The 15197-nt window shown below is 34.9% G+C and overlaps 1 protein-coding gene across 3 annotated transcripts in view; it reads right to left on the bottom strand.

Moving 5' to 3' along the window:
• Positions 1-15197, bottom strand: part of SGCZ (sarcoglycan zeta) — a gene marked incomplete at both ends in the record, with an annotated part of 440910 nt that overhangs the window by 119647 nt on the left and 306066 nt on the right. For 2 of the 3 annotated variants that reach the window (XM_082050805.1, XM_082050807.1), the window contains one exon: positions 1676-1777. The exons of the other annotated variant lie outside the window; for it this stretch is intronic. In XM_082050805.1, the coding sequence (XP_081906931.1) occupies positions 1676-1777 (102 nt within the window). The remainder of the gene's footprint in view (positions 1-1675; positions 1778-15197) is intronic. 3 annotated transcript variants of the gene reach the window in all.

Raw genomic sequence — 15197 nt, 5'->3', positions numbered from 1 at the left:
TAAAGAAAACATTAGACAATTGCAGAAACTAATTAAGAGTTGCTTACACCTTTACATGGCAAGGTGGTTGAGGAAAAACTAAACCCACAGCCAAAGTTCCCTTTTGTAGATTTTTGAAGGCAGAAAGTGGCCTTATTTATTTACTCTTGGTAGCAGTGCTTGGTACTTAAATGGTCATTTACATACTTAAGTGTTGACTATTCCATTGTTTCTACCCCCCTCAAAATTCTGATCAATATCAAAGCTATTATATTTTAATTTATTTAGAAATAATTCACCACCAAATGTTTTATTATAGATTTAGCTTAGGTGTTTATTAGTATTTTTATCTACTATTATAAAAGAAACATTATGAACAAGTTTTTTTTAACATTGTACATATGGTCAGTTGAAAAGTAGCACATACCTGCTCAATAAAGTGACAAAATTCAACATTGTTGGGGAATATACTGTTACTTAAGTATTTGAGAATTTTTTCATTACCTAGGACAATGTTGCTATTCTGTTAAACATTGAAAGACCTTAGTTTTACCAAAAAAAGAGAACAAAGGGACTACCTGTTCATCTCACATGCCTATTAACAGAGTAAACTAATTAAGAGAAATGAGAAACTGTCATGATCTCATCTATGCACTTGAAACTTCTTTTATATACATAGAAGACAGATTTCAACAGACAGAATTTTCCACAAAGATATTTAAGGTAAACATACTTTTTTATTCCTATCAATTTTCACACTATGCTTATGAAAATCCTTTGCTAATGATTGACTGAAAACCATTGTAGCATTCCTCTCTGATCACAGGTCATCACTTGCATGGTAAAGAGAACTCAAGAGATTTCTGGTATTTCAGAATTATTGTTTTAGTTCATTGACAATATTAATATAATCAGCATGACTGAAGAAAAAGAAAACCAACAAACAAATCAACCCCCCCCACCCAAACACAACAACAAACACCAAAAGCCCCACATCAACAATTAAAAAAAACAAACAAACAAAAAACAAACAACCAGAGGATAAAAATGAGCTACACTGAATTTCTGAATACAGAATATCTTTATTTTATTTTTCCTCTGTAGCAACTTGCTGCTACATGATAAAACAATTAAATTTGAGCTAAACTAAAGATGGTTTGCTTTGAAAAAATAAATCCTAGACACATCATGCAGTTTAACTAGATTGCCTGTGCCTTAGGTAAAAAAAAAAAAGAAGAAAGAAAAAAAAAAAAGAAGAAGAAAGAAAAAAAAAAAGGATGGGAAAAAAGAAATTACACTAGCTAAATATACCAGAAAGAGCTTAAGCATATACAAAACCATTATTTATTTCACTGGATTTTGCATATATCAGCAAGCTTGTTCTCCTGGACTTCATTTCAAAAGAGGAGTGATATGTTCCGTTCCCAATGTTGAGGTCATTTGAAGTATAAAACACACATGCTTTGAATGTCCTTTCTTTAGTATAAGACATTTACTTTAAGGGGCAGACAAAGTGCCAGAAAAAAAAAAAAAATCATTTTGGACATGAAGGAAACATTCGCTGTTAAGGTATTCTTAAAGAAAAGCTCCACTGATTCTTAATTTAGGAGATATAAAAAATAAACTTTTTAGTTTGAGAGTGAAGAGATTAATTTATACCAGGTGTAAATTAATAAAAAAGACAAAAGCCACCTACCTTTCGGGAATGGATTTCTTTCACATATAGTGGAAGTAGAAATTCAGATATTCCTTCAAGCCGTATTCCTTTTTTAGTGACTCTCAAATTTCCCATTCCATCCTACAATCAATAATATATATATATATATATTCACTTCAGGAAATAACCGTATCCAGAACAAGGTAAAAAAAAAAAAAAAACAACCAACATAGGGCTAATATCTAAAAGTATTGACTGCTATCCCACTTTCCCCGTGTCTCCTCATGATCTTCAACAGGAGTTATATGAGGGGATAAGTAAAGCTTCACCTAGGATTGATGTATTTAACTGCAGCTTGATAGTGAACTGTGTACATTATTCCTTGGTTTGACTTAATGCAAGGGTGCAAATATACGTAAGCATTCCTTCACTGTAGAGGTATAGATCTTGAATAAGAACTGGTAAGCAAAACATTTTGTTAATTATCTCTAAAACTATATTTTGTAAAACAAATAATATTTTTCTAATATTTCATAAAAATAAATCACTGCTATGTCTTAGATCAACTGTTTTTACTTTTCCCAGCAATTAAAATACATAGCAAAATATCCTATAGGAAGAAAATGAGTTTTTTATAAGAAGTTGCTCATCACTACTAAGAACGTGTGGCTGGTGAAAATAAGAACTTCAGAATGTTAGGGGTTATTTTTCTTTGTTTTAATTAATCTGAATAGAAATAGGGAAAAGGCCATTGTAAAAGTACAGATAAAAAAAGTAAACCAAATGATTCAATGTTCAATAAAATATAAGCATAGGAAAGTGGCATAATAAGGCTTCAGCTGTATTATAGAAAAAGCAATTAAACTGCTTGATAGTGAAGACAAAGGGTCATTTGGCACAATGACAGTATTTCAAGACTTTTTATCCCTGGATGCTTGTTACTATATCCCTGAGAAAAGGTAATTCTTCACTGTGCTGCCAGTGGAATTCAACTTGATCCATTTAAGTGCAAAATTAGCAAATTCAATTTAATTGCTGATTAACCATTTTTAAGCCATTGCTGACTCTAGTGTAGCAGAACAGTGAGAACTTGTATTTCTGCTCTGTTGGCTGAACTGTGAAACAAGTAACTTCCACTTGCTGGGCAGTCATAAAAAGCTGGATAAAAGTGTCCACAGGTGGCATAGCTGAAGCTAGAAGAGTACACCAAATTAAACAACAATATACTTACCAAAAGATAGTGTATTCACTATACCACTACAGCTATTCCCTTTCTAAAACAAAAAATTATTCCAATATGGCAGATATTTGATTGACACCACTGCATCCATATCTGATGCAAGACTGCAAAAATGTTAATTTTTTAAGACAACAAAAAGAATTACATTTTACACAATGTAATTCAGCTGGTATCATTTCCAAGACACAACAAGGGCATAGTGATAGATAGCTTTCCCTGCTATGACAGATTTGCAAAGAACATACTGTTGGAAATCATGTCTTCACATGTCAGTTATATGAGTAGAAGTCTAGATGACTGTGACTACAAAACCAGAAACTACCACAGTCAGAAAATAAATATAACTCCTTTCCAAAGCAGAGAAAATACAGAAAAATTAAAGCTAATGCTAAGGCTATCTATATTACAGAATATACTTGTTAAAGGAATATGGCACCAAGATAAATTTGCAGACTCTGTAATAGCCCATATAATGTTGAACAAAACTTGTAACTAATTATATAAAGCCAAGAACTGTCTTTTTTTTTTCAGCAAAAGTGCTATTTTTTCTCAAATTCCATATTGTACTTTAACCCCAGCTGGTGACTAAGCCCCACACAACTGCTCTCTCACTCCCTCCTGGTGAAATGGAGGAGAGAATCAGAAGAGTGAAAATGAGAAAATTCATAGGTTGAGGTAAAGACCATTTAACAGATAAAACAAAAGCCATGTGCAAAAGCAAAGCAAAGCAGGGAATCCGTTCACTACTTCCCCTCAGCAGGTAGGTGGTTCCTCCATCTCCAGGAAAGCTGGGCTTCATCATGTGTAACAGCTACATGGGAGACAAATGCTTTCCCCCTAGCTTTATATATTGAGCATGATGTCATAGGGTATGGCATAGCCCTTGGGTCAGTTGGGGTGACCTGTCCCAGCTGTGTCCCCTCCCAGCTCCTTGTGCTCCCCCAGCCTACTCACTGGTGGGGCAGTGTGAGGAGCAGAAAAGGGCCTGACTGTGTGTAAGTGCTGGTCAGAAATAAGTAAAACATCCCAGTGTTATCAATACTGTATTCAACACAAATCCAAAACATAGCCCCATAGCACTTAGTATGAAGAAAATTAGCTCTATCCCAGCTAAACCCAGTACTCTATGACAGATGAATTATCAAATACTGCTTCTTAAAGAGGTGATGTTTTGTTTTAAAGTATTTTTCTTAAATCTAGATATGAGATATCTATACAAATAATTTCAAATACAAAACCTCAGGCATTTGTAGACTTTCTCACAGAGTGCAATATGAAACTGTTGTGCCTATTTTTGAAAAGATAAAGAAATTAGAGTTTGCTTTTGAATGTGTAATCTGCATTACTACCCATTAATTCTCAGTTTCACCAATCCTGCTTGTCTGTATATGCTATAGTACTAGCATAATAAAATTGTAATAGAAAAGAATAAGATGACAAAAGAAAACAATCAGGCTGTTACTGAAAGCAAACTGAAGCACAGAAATTAAGCTGTTTTCTAATTTTTGGTACTTATCATATTTTGTCTGTTTATTTTCAGCAGTTAATTTTGGTAGCAAGTTTAAACTGCCCACGTTTCAGAAACAAACTAGTGACAGAACCTCCTGCATCCACAAGGGCTTCCCCTTTTCTGATTGACATTTCTAAGCCCTCATTCTTTAGTTCTTCAGCAGTAAGCTACTCAGCTAGCAGAGTCCAACAATTCAAATGCAGACAGACTCTGGACAGACAGAAGCACTCTAGTTTCAGTAATATTACATTATTCAAAATGAGAAGACAGACACTACATTCTGGAGCATAAGCTGCAAATGGTGTTTTAAGATCTAAAACTGAATGAAATAGGGTGACTGTGACTTTAATTGCTTGATAAATGCAATAATCTTCCACAGAGTAACTTCCTGAAGTGTGTAACGACTTATATAAAAGTAAGACTGAATAGAAAAATACAGAAAATCAGAGAATCACAGAATGTTAGGGATTGGAAGGGACCTCAACAGATCATCTAATCCAATCCCCCTGCTAGAGCAGGAACACTTAGATGAGGCTACACAAGAGTGAGACATGTACTACAATGTGCTTAATGACGCTCTCTCCATGCAAAGAATCACTGCCCAGTACATTTTCTTCATCAATAATTCCCCATTCAGTTTAAAGAGGGTTTAGAATAAGAAGAGTTTCTTGTGTCATTGAGCTGGAACTGTGATGTTATAGATAAAAATTCAAGGGTTTTCAGAAGTAACATAACTTGGTCAAAAAGTTATTATGATTGAAAAGATTAATAAGAGCAAATTCCAATCTTCTTGGCTCATTTAATGCCCTTATGACCATGAAGTTCCTTTTAACTTTGAGGCTCCCCAAGAAAGATAAATATTAATATTAAAGAGTTTAAAACAGAACCACAGAAGAATTCTGTCTTAAAACATACTTGCATCTTCCTGTAGATATGATTTTGATATAACATTATTAGTATAATTCATTTAAACATTCATTCTGCTAATTTTCCAAATCAACTGCCTACGTTACTTTATATTTTCCAGGCAATGGATACTCAAATTATTGTTTTGGTGCAATTTGGTTTTATTCAAGTGCAAAAATACACTTGAATGAACTATTCCAATACTTTCTTACAATATGTAAATGCTAAGTTAATGCACTGAGATGGGCTGGGATGGAGTCAGTTTTCTTCATAGAAGCCAGTGTGGTGCTGTGTTTTGGCTAAAACAGTGCTCATAACACACTGATGTTTTTGGTCGTTGCTAAACTGTGCTTGCACAGTGTCAAACCTTTGTCTTTTTTCCCCTCCATCCCCCAGCAAGTAGAATGGGAATGGGCAAGGAGTTAGGAGGAAACATGGCCAAGAAAGCTGACCTGAACTGGCTGAAGGGATATTCCATACCTGGAACATTATGCTCAGCAATAAAAAATGGTGGTAGAGGAAGAAGTGGAGAGGGAGAAGAGGGAGGTTGTCTCTCAAGGTGGCCAATGCTCAGAGACTGACTGGGAATAAGTCTGTTTGTGGTAGGTGATGAGTGATTGTTTTTGCATTGCTTTATTTCCTCTTTATGATTATTTAATATTTATTATTATTCTCAGACTGTTATTACATCTAGAACTTTCCCTTTTTCCCATATAAGAACATAAAGAAACTAACAGTGACCCTGCTTCACTTATTTTGGTTTTTTCCCTATCAAGAAAAAACAAATAAACAAAAAACACTGCTCCATCTTTAAACCCATAAATATACCAGCCTTACATATATTATTAAAAAAAATAAGAATAAAATAATCACTATCAACATTTTATGGTATTTTTTGATCATTTTAAATTTCAGTTGTGAACACCAGAAATTCAAACAAGCAACTGTCAAAACAGGAAAACTAAACATTTATTTTATGCTGTTGCCTATCTTATAACTGCAGCAATCTAGGAATAGTTTTATTGAATTTTAACACTACATTAAGGTCAATGAAATCCCAAACTATAATTATTATAAATCTCCGATAAAGAGACTGTAAGTTTGAGTCAGAGCATATTAAAAAAAAAAAAAAAAAAAAAAGAGTTCTAATACTGACATTCAGAATTTTGTCAAGCTTTGACCTGTATATAAGCGGACAGAGATTAATGTCCTCAGATGGTCCTGTAAATAGTACATAAAATAGTATATAAAACTGGTATATAAGAATGTCTTGAGTTAATTCATATTGTCTTTAAACAGAAAGAATGATCTTTTTAAAAATTAAGTTATTTCTTGACAATGTGCTGAAAATTCTACAAGGGAGTATTACTTATATAGTAAATTCTGTTTCTGCCAAATGAACTACTGAAGCAGCATATTTGATGATAACTACAAGTAGCAAAGCATATGACAGAGTTATAAATACTTCTCAACAAACCAGGAGGCTGACTAAAACTAATCCTGTACCACACATATTGCTATATAATGAAATGTGCTGTGTTCTGCTTTCTTTTCTCTCTCTCTCTCTTTTTTTTTTTTTTTTTTTTTTAATTATTTAGACACTAAGGCATTGTAAGGAGAAGTAGATAAGGAACTCTATACAAGTTGCTGATAAACAAGAAGCATGTAAGAAAAAGGTTAGTAATCTGCATGATAGTCAGCTCTCTGTGCCATATACAACAAGAACCGGGAATTTGTAATACTGCCTTGGAAGACCTTTAAGCTACAGAAAGGGCAGGTTGGAAGTCAGGCTGCAGACTACCTCAGTTGGAAATAACACTTCTTCTGGAGGACAGTAACTACATCTTACAACTGAGCCTAGATGAAATAAAACTGCTTTGCATGAAACTTGGATCAAAAGAATACATTTAATATTACAAAAGTCTGCAAATCTATGAGTAGCATGCTGTTAGATATGATATTCTACTTGTTTTCTGAGTATATATATTTAAGTCCATATTCTGGCTCCAAAAGCTAAAGAGGGAAGCAGCTCACAAAACACAGGGCAGGATGGGGTGGGGGAGGGGGGGCATGCTTAAACAGCGTGTTTAAACAAAGTGCCTAAACACAACATCCTATAAATTAATGAACATTCACTATATGTTGCCTTGCAGGCATCATAGCAGAGGCTAAACATGAAAAAGAATCACAGAATCACAGAATGTTAGGGATTGGAAGGGACCTCAAAAGATCATCTGGATGATGTGGTTGCAGTGCTATGAAAGAGCACAGATGAAACACCTGTAAGTGTACAAAGATGCTATGCAAAAAGAAGAAAACAGGAGAGCAAGATATCAGAAAAAAGGTGGTTGAAGCAATGAAGAAGTGGTGAATTGTACTGAGGAGGGAAAAAATACTGAATTTGATATGATGGCACAAAAAGCAAAGAGAGCAACAGTGATATGGATGATTAGGAAGATGAAAGCCATTAGTAGGTATGTTGTTGATAAAATGGAGGAGATACACAAAAGTCTGAGAGAAAGATGACAAGGGAAATTATTTGTGTTGTGTCCACACATAAAGTTGGATTTCAAAAACAGAGTTGGAGCATAATTCCAGCTGGAGAAAAATTGTATCTGGACATGGTTACGGATGTACAACCGAAATAAAAACTGCAGGCAGCTACAGTCCCACATGAGCAGAAAATGGGTAGTGGTATCAGCAATGAAAACAAAGAGCATTTTCCTGGATTATCAGGAAAGATAACTGAATTTCAGTAACCAAAACCAAAGGTAAAACGATAGAAAGATGTCCAGGAAAACACATTGGAAAGGTAAGTCTGCTTTGATGGAAATACCTGCTTTCATCCATCTGCTGAAAATAATAGCTGAGATGGTATAAATGACAGGTAAAAGTAGATATCAGGGAAAAGCTGGGAAAGAAATTACTATAGTACTGTGCAGCAATGTTTGAAGTGATACAGACTAAGGGAAAAAAATATCTGTGAAAATTCAGAACTGACAATTACATTTTAAGTGGAGAAGCTTTTAAAGACAAAGAGAATTCAAACTGCCATCCAAACTAAATGGAATTAGAAAACCCTGAATACATTCTGTCTTTTAGAATGGTTTTTGAATGTATGGCCTGGCTTCTTCAATTACAAAAGTAATCCTGACATGAAAATAAAGTCTGTATGTACATACATTAATAGAAAATATATACCTATCAAGACCAAACAACAAGATAAAATCCATCTTTTATGCTTAAAAGTTTGATTTTATTTCCTGGTCTGCATAGTTATATTATTTTTCATTCATACATAGATGTGTCCTTCAATATCAACTGAAAAATGCAGAATTCTATGTGATCAGTTCTTATAAGCTATTCCAGATTAAGGTATGATCTTCCTAGACCTCTTATATTTAGTATTACTGTTTTTCTTACAATAAATTATAATTTGCACATTCTTAAACAATTAATACATTAGGAAAATTATAGAACCTAACTACGCAGTTCTTCTCCCTCCAAATATCTGATATTTCAGGAATTAAAAAAATAAATACAAGATTTTCAGAACCAATGAACATCTGCAATTCCTACAGAAACTGTGTGGTGAAAGGATATAAAGTCTAGACCAAATAATATAGAAATGAACAGTCTTATACCTAACATCTCAAACTCTTGGAAATTAAACCAATCATTATCTTTATTTGGGTGCATGTTCTCTGCTCTACTATTTTATTCAATGTTCTGTTTAAATTCAAGTTCTGTGATTTGATTAACGTGTGGTCAGACTAACAAAAAAATAATTTCTATCCCAATATAGCTTCTTACAATCAATGTTTAACAAGCCAGAAAATGCAGAACGCTCCTTAAAACTCCATACTTCATGCAAGTGGAATGGAAGTATAAAACAGAGTCAGGGAGTGGGAAATTTTCTTCTATGCAATCACCAGCAAAATTATTAAGTAGAAGCTAGTGAAGCATTTCTGGTCTCTGTAGAGTCAGTTATAGGACACCAGGAACTAGTAAAGATAGGCAAAGAGAAAATGGAGAGACGAGGTGAATGAGGTAAAGAAGGTCTGTCCTTCATCTGAAGGTAAACACTGAGAAGTGGTAAACGCAGAACTGCTATTCCTTTACTCACCAACTTTCCCCCTTTTCTTTGCATACATGAAAACAAACTGATTACAGAAGGTAATTGTTTTTTTTTTTTTTAAATTAAATTACAGTGCATAAAAAATTTTGAAATGTAATTATGTCAGTATGGGCTGAACATTGCACCTCTTGGCTACAATATGTAATTTATCGAGTGCTGAAGAAAAAAAAAATAATAAAAGAAAAATCAAGCAATCCAATTATGTTCACAAATGCAAAAATAACCAAAGGGGGACCAAAGAGCAAAGTGGAAGAAGCCCCCACCATCAACTCCATACTGCTCCTGGCAAAGCATTATAATGACACACTGCCATACACAGGAAGGGTGAATCTAACACCAGAAAAAGGAATAAAAAAGCGGATATTTGTGTATATTGCTTTTAATTCTATCATTATTGGGAGAAAGTTGCAATAATTACATGCATGTTTTGGATGAGGTCTTATCGCTGTAACTGGACTAATAATGTTATTTTGGTAAGACTGCTATTTTCTAAATTAGACTAATAATAAATTATTGGGTGCTGGTGTTTATTTAGTCCACATAAATTACACAGGTTATTTAACCTGCTTCCCTGCCTTTGAGGCTTGGTTGTAATTTTGACACAACATCTTGAAGATAATTTTGTCATGCTGGAAATTTAATCACACATTAACCCTGTGAATAAGAATAACTAGGGAATCCACTTTAAAAGTTTTAAAATACATTTTAACAATTTTATGAGGATTTGTTCCTCTCAGGGCTGCTTACGGTAACTAGGCAAAATGACTCAAAAGGTCCTTTTTTACCCTTTTTAAAATAATTTACACTTGTGTATTAAGGCCCATATATCTTATATTAAGGCACTATTTTCTTATACAGTGACTCTGTATTCATTACAGAGGAAGGAAAATAACCTCATGAGCCATGCAACAGAAGTACTGAAGTACCTACAGACAAGCACATCCACTCCCTGGATTGACACATATTCAAAATATGCTGCTCTTGTAACAAAACAAATATCATTAAGTAGGAGCCATTATACTTCCTTGATCAGACTGAAGCAAAAAGCATTCAAGAAATCAATTATCAAGATACTCTAAAGAACCTATTACTGTCAAAACCAAAAGAGATTATTTCAATGTGAGGAAAAAAGTTGTAGCAAACTTGGTAGTTGCAGAATTTTAATTTTCAAGAAGCATGACTATCTCACATTGCAGTCTTTATAGTATCTAACTTCATACACGTTACTTAATATCACAGTACAAACACTGCAGGTTTTTCAAAACAGCTACCACTCATCTTTCAATAAGCAACACCTTGCTCTATAGATACACTTAATAAAATAAATGAGACTAAGAGCAAAGTAGCTTGCTGCAGAGATACATCTCTTGCTATCATGGCAAGAGAAATGAAAGTGTAAGAAAAGCCATGAAGTTGCTGGAAAATAACTCCTCTTTTATCTAACAGCCTGCTCAATAGAACACTCATCTCCTAACCAATAACTTCAAGCTACTTTGCTGCAGTCCAAAGGGATTAAAAATCACAACCTCCACTGTTTTGAGGAGTGTTATAACCACAATGATCAAGGGACCTACCCCATTCTCTTTGCGCATAGCTCAGCATGGCAAAAGACTTCTCAAAGTTAGCAGTTATATTAGAAAATGAGAGAAGTTTTTTAAATGGGATAATTTCAAGAGAAATCTTAAAAATTAAATTACTGAATCATTTTGAGGGGTGACAGTGTGTTCTCACATATCACTTCTTATGGTATGGCTAAAATCCTGATCACTGAAGGACAATGAAAGTTATGTATTTGTGAATCAACAGTTCAGTATCTCACTGACTTTTGTAACAGCAATTTAAAAGGCTGATTGGAGAAGGGAATTTTAGAAAGCACACTTTAGTATCACAATTCAGCCCTTTAAAAGCACAGCATCAGTGTCTTCTCTGTCATCAAATCTTTTCTCAATCTACAGCTGTGAGGATGCAGGGCAGATACAAGGTGGCTACTTGCAGTTGTGTCCACACAAGAACCCTGGAGGGGAATTCTTCAATCCAGGTTCTGTACTCAAACCAGGAAACACAGACCTACACGTTACTATAAGTAAAACCAGGAATGAAAGAGTCCCTGCAAATATTCTTTAGGAAACCGGTAGAAGACCCACAAACAAAGTTGTGAAACGAAGAAGCCCATATGATCCAAAAGGACATCAATAACACACTAGGAATGAGGACGTCCTGACCAGCTGAAAAGGAATGCAGGAGCACCAGTCATGGAGAATAAACTGGACATCCTCCAGAGAAGCAGCTGATTAGAGAAGCAGCCAGTGGTCCAGACCCCAATAGCAAATGAAGAACATGTCCTGGTGCTACTGAAAAAGAAGCTATGCACCCTTAACACCAAGAATCATGAGTCTGACTGATTTAAGACTCACCAGCTATCTGATTATTACTTCATGCATCTCATTTGCATAATAATTACAGTAATAATATAACAATCTAGGGAGATCGGGAAACGGAATAATTCGTATTCATGTAGGACATCTTGTTGAGGAAGAGACGTAAGGGAGCACGGATGAATACACTTGTTCTGAGGTTCAGTCCAAAAGGAAGAAAGAGCTAAGTGTCTGCAAAGAATGGTAATAAATTAAAAAAAAAAAAGTTCCCTCTCAGGCCAGAAGGATAAAGTAGGTGATGTATTTGTGAAGAGTAAACCAGAGCACAGACCTGAGTGATAACATAGGTAACTGACTAACATCCTTTGTGAATGCAGCAGGAAACAGGCTGAAGAGGAAGCTCCTGAAACTGTTTCATGAAAAGAATAATGAGGGTAGGGGCTGCTTCACTTTTGCTCTAATTAACAGAGAAGAAACAGTGAAGAATGTGAATATTATTGGTAATGTAGTGGATATTGGTCACAAAAGGACAGAATTCTCAAAAACTAGATTAGAAGGAAAATAACTCAAACTAAAAGCAATGCATTTCAAGATTGTAAGCTTCGGTAAAAGGACTCTCAGAGAGATTTCCTGGGAGACTTGCCTAAGGTGAAAAAAGGATTATAGTGAAATGGTAGTTTCTTAATGAACCAATTTACCCAAAGGAGAAGAAAGGTTTCAGATAGATTCTGAAGAATATTGACTTTTTTGATGCCTTTTTTTTTTAATTTTTAAATTTCTTCTTTAGTCAGAAGGTCAACATAGATTGCTCTGTTTTAATTGGTGCACCAGTGATAAAGGATTAAGATCCTTTAGGGAAAGGAAGAATGTATTTATGAATACTTGTATAAGTTAGTTATTTTCAAGCCACCTGAGGAAAACGAACTTCATCCTGAGGTACTCAAAATCTGCAAGCCATAAATGGTTAGCTAAAATGTGTCTACAACAGTAACGCAGCTCAGAGCAGTAGAGTGCAGCAGTACTTTGTTTCTTCACTTACTCCATGTTGGCTTAGACTGTAGGGCAGTTTTTCTGCACATGAAGGGGATTCCTTTTGGATGAAATTAAATCAGAAGATCTGTTCAGAGTGCATCAGTCTCTGAAAGGAACAGAAAGGTCCCAATCAATGTGTGATCTGCAGCACAAATCAAGTCCCACAGCAAATACCAAGTGCACATGCACAGGCAGAATTACTCTCAAACCACAGAGACCTCCTGTGTTCCGCACTTAAAAAACTAAAGGTCTCAAGGTCAGTAACCAGCTCCAAGATCTCCTGTTGTTCAAGACAGTTTTTCTTCTTTCCACTTCTGTATCCATTTTCAGTGTTTTTCTGAATTGCCTACCTCATTTTTTTTCTATTTTTTAAATTAATAACGATTGACCTTTTCCATCTTTCTTTCCCAATCAACTTCTTTGGTCTCATAAAAGATTTAATATATTGCAGTCATAGTGGCAGTTCATGGTCAAGCTATGCCCCCTTGCAATCTCTAAGCTCTGCATCTCTTGCAGTTCCGTCTGTCCATGCTCTGAACTCTGCATATCCTCTCTCATTTACTCTGCCTTTTCCTCATACAAATGAACAACTGAGAGAGTGGAAGCCATTATTTTCATGGTGTCCACTTGATCAGTTTCCCCTGCCACAAGATTTAAGGCACAATTTCTTCCATTCTGAGCCTCTGTCTGGCCAACACCCAAATTTAGAGTCAGGAAGCAGCAGACAGGATGTGTAACTGAACAAGAATAGAAATAAGACTTGCTTCCCTGAATAAGGTTATGAGAACACCCATGCGCTCCTATCATCATCATGGATGAAAGGATGCTCTGGCACTTGTTGAAGCAACATTGAGAAGCCTACACACCTGAAAGCATGAGTTTGTAGGACAGCTTTCTTCTGGCTATCTTTGAGCACCACATGCAGCAGGAATGTTTGGTCTAGGAGACCAGATTAATCAAAGTAAATAAATATGCACACCTATAGTCTAGCTTTTTGGTCCATGGTACAAACTGTTTTTTCCTACTGATCCGCCCATATTGTATCACATTAGTTTTTGCTCTGTGGCTTACAATTACACAGCCTATGAGCACAAAGTCTACGAGAGCCCATAAAGGATGGATGAGAGCAAACTGTAAAGGTGAAAACCAGAAAGGCAGAACTGGTATTTATCTTTTAAAAGACAAAACAGTAGCAGTAAAGATCAAATTACCTTGAACTCTTTCAAAAATACCACGAGCTCTATACCAGAGTAGATAATCAGACAAGCTATTTGTAGGCAGCTGGAAGATGCCCAGGAGATCAATGAGTTGCAAAGCAATGAAAAAGCCAATAACTGGATAAGAATTAAACATTGGGCAATGCAAATAAACATTAAATAATAATTTTTTTAAAAAGACCTACTAGGAAGGGCTAAACTTGATGACATTGTTCAGCCTGACAAAGAAAAATTAAGAAGGCATTCAATAATAAAGTATGAAAACACTTTATTCATGCCCACTGATAATTAAGCAATAAAAAGCATAAACTTAAAATGAAGAAACTGAGAAAAGAGTGGCTATTAGTAGAATATTTTAACTCTAAAAACTGGACCAGAAATATTTTGCATGGTTGTACACCATCCATAAAGACTTCAGAACTTATTTGACATACATCTCTCAAGACTGATGTACAGTTTAAGCTAAGTTACGTCAGAGGGTGAATCAAGTGGCTTTTGGAATCTCTTCCTGTCATTCTGTTTATAATTATTTTTAGGCTTCCATGTAGAGATTGTTAAACACAGTATGTGTCTTCACAAAGTGCAGAACTAGATTTTTGCCTTGTCTTTGTTGAGGAAGTCCTCGTACAAAATGTATTTAAAGTTAAGTCCTCTTTACAACTGCAAATATCTAAGCCACATAATTAAAGAAAACTCAAAAGACACAGTAGAATACATTGGACTTGATACTTATTATTTTTTGCAGAACGTATTTTTCTCCCATGTTTACCATATTTACTCTAATTTACTGAGCATACTTCTAGACAAAGGGAAATAGGAATGTTGTTTTCAAACATCTTACAGAAGTCCAAGTGCAGCATATCTGCATATTTTCCCGGACAGCTTTTAATCAAAATAAGAAGACAAAAAATAAAAATAATGAGAAAGAAGGAAGGTTTTAAGGGGTGAAGAATGAAATATCTGAATTTTCAGTAATTGCCCTTTTAGTGGTTGTAAACATCATAACTTTTCTTAACATTGCCTTTGAATCCACATAAAATCTATGATCTCAATTTCAACATTTATTGGTGATTTCATTGATCAGCAAAATATATGTCCACTTAGTTTGTTTAAGACCTATGCAAGTGTTTTGCCTTGACTGTT

The sequence above is a fragment of the Streptopelia decaocto genome (genome assembly GCF_964273445.1).
Source record: "Streptopelia decaocto genome assembly, chromosome: 4".
NCBI classification, from domain to species: domain Eukaryota; kingdom Metazoa; phylum Chordata; class Aves; order Columbiformes; family Columbidae; genus Streptopelia; species Streptopelia decaocto.
This window is presented reverse-complemented; position numbering and strand designations above follow the sequence as displayed.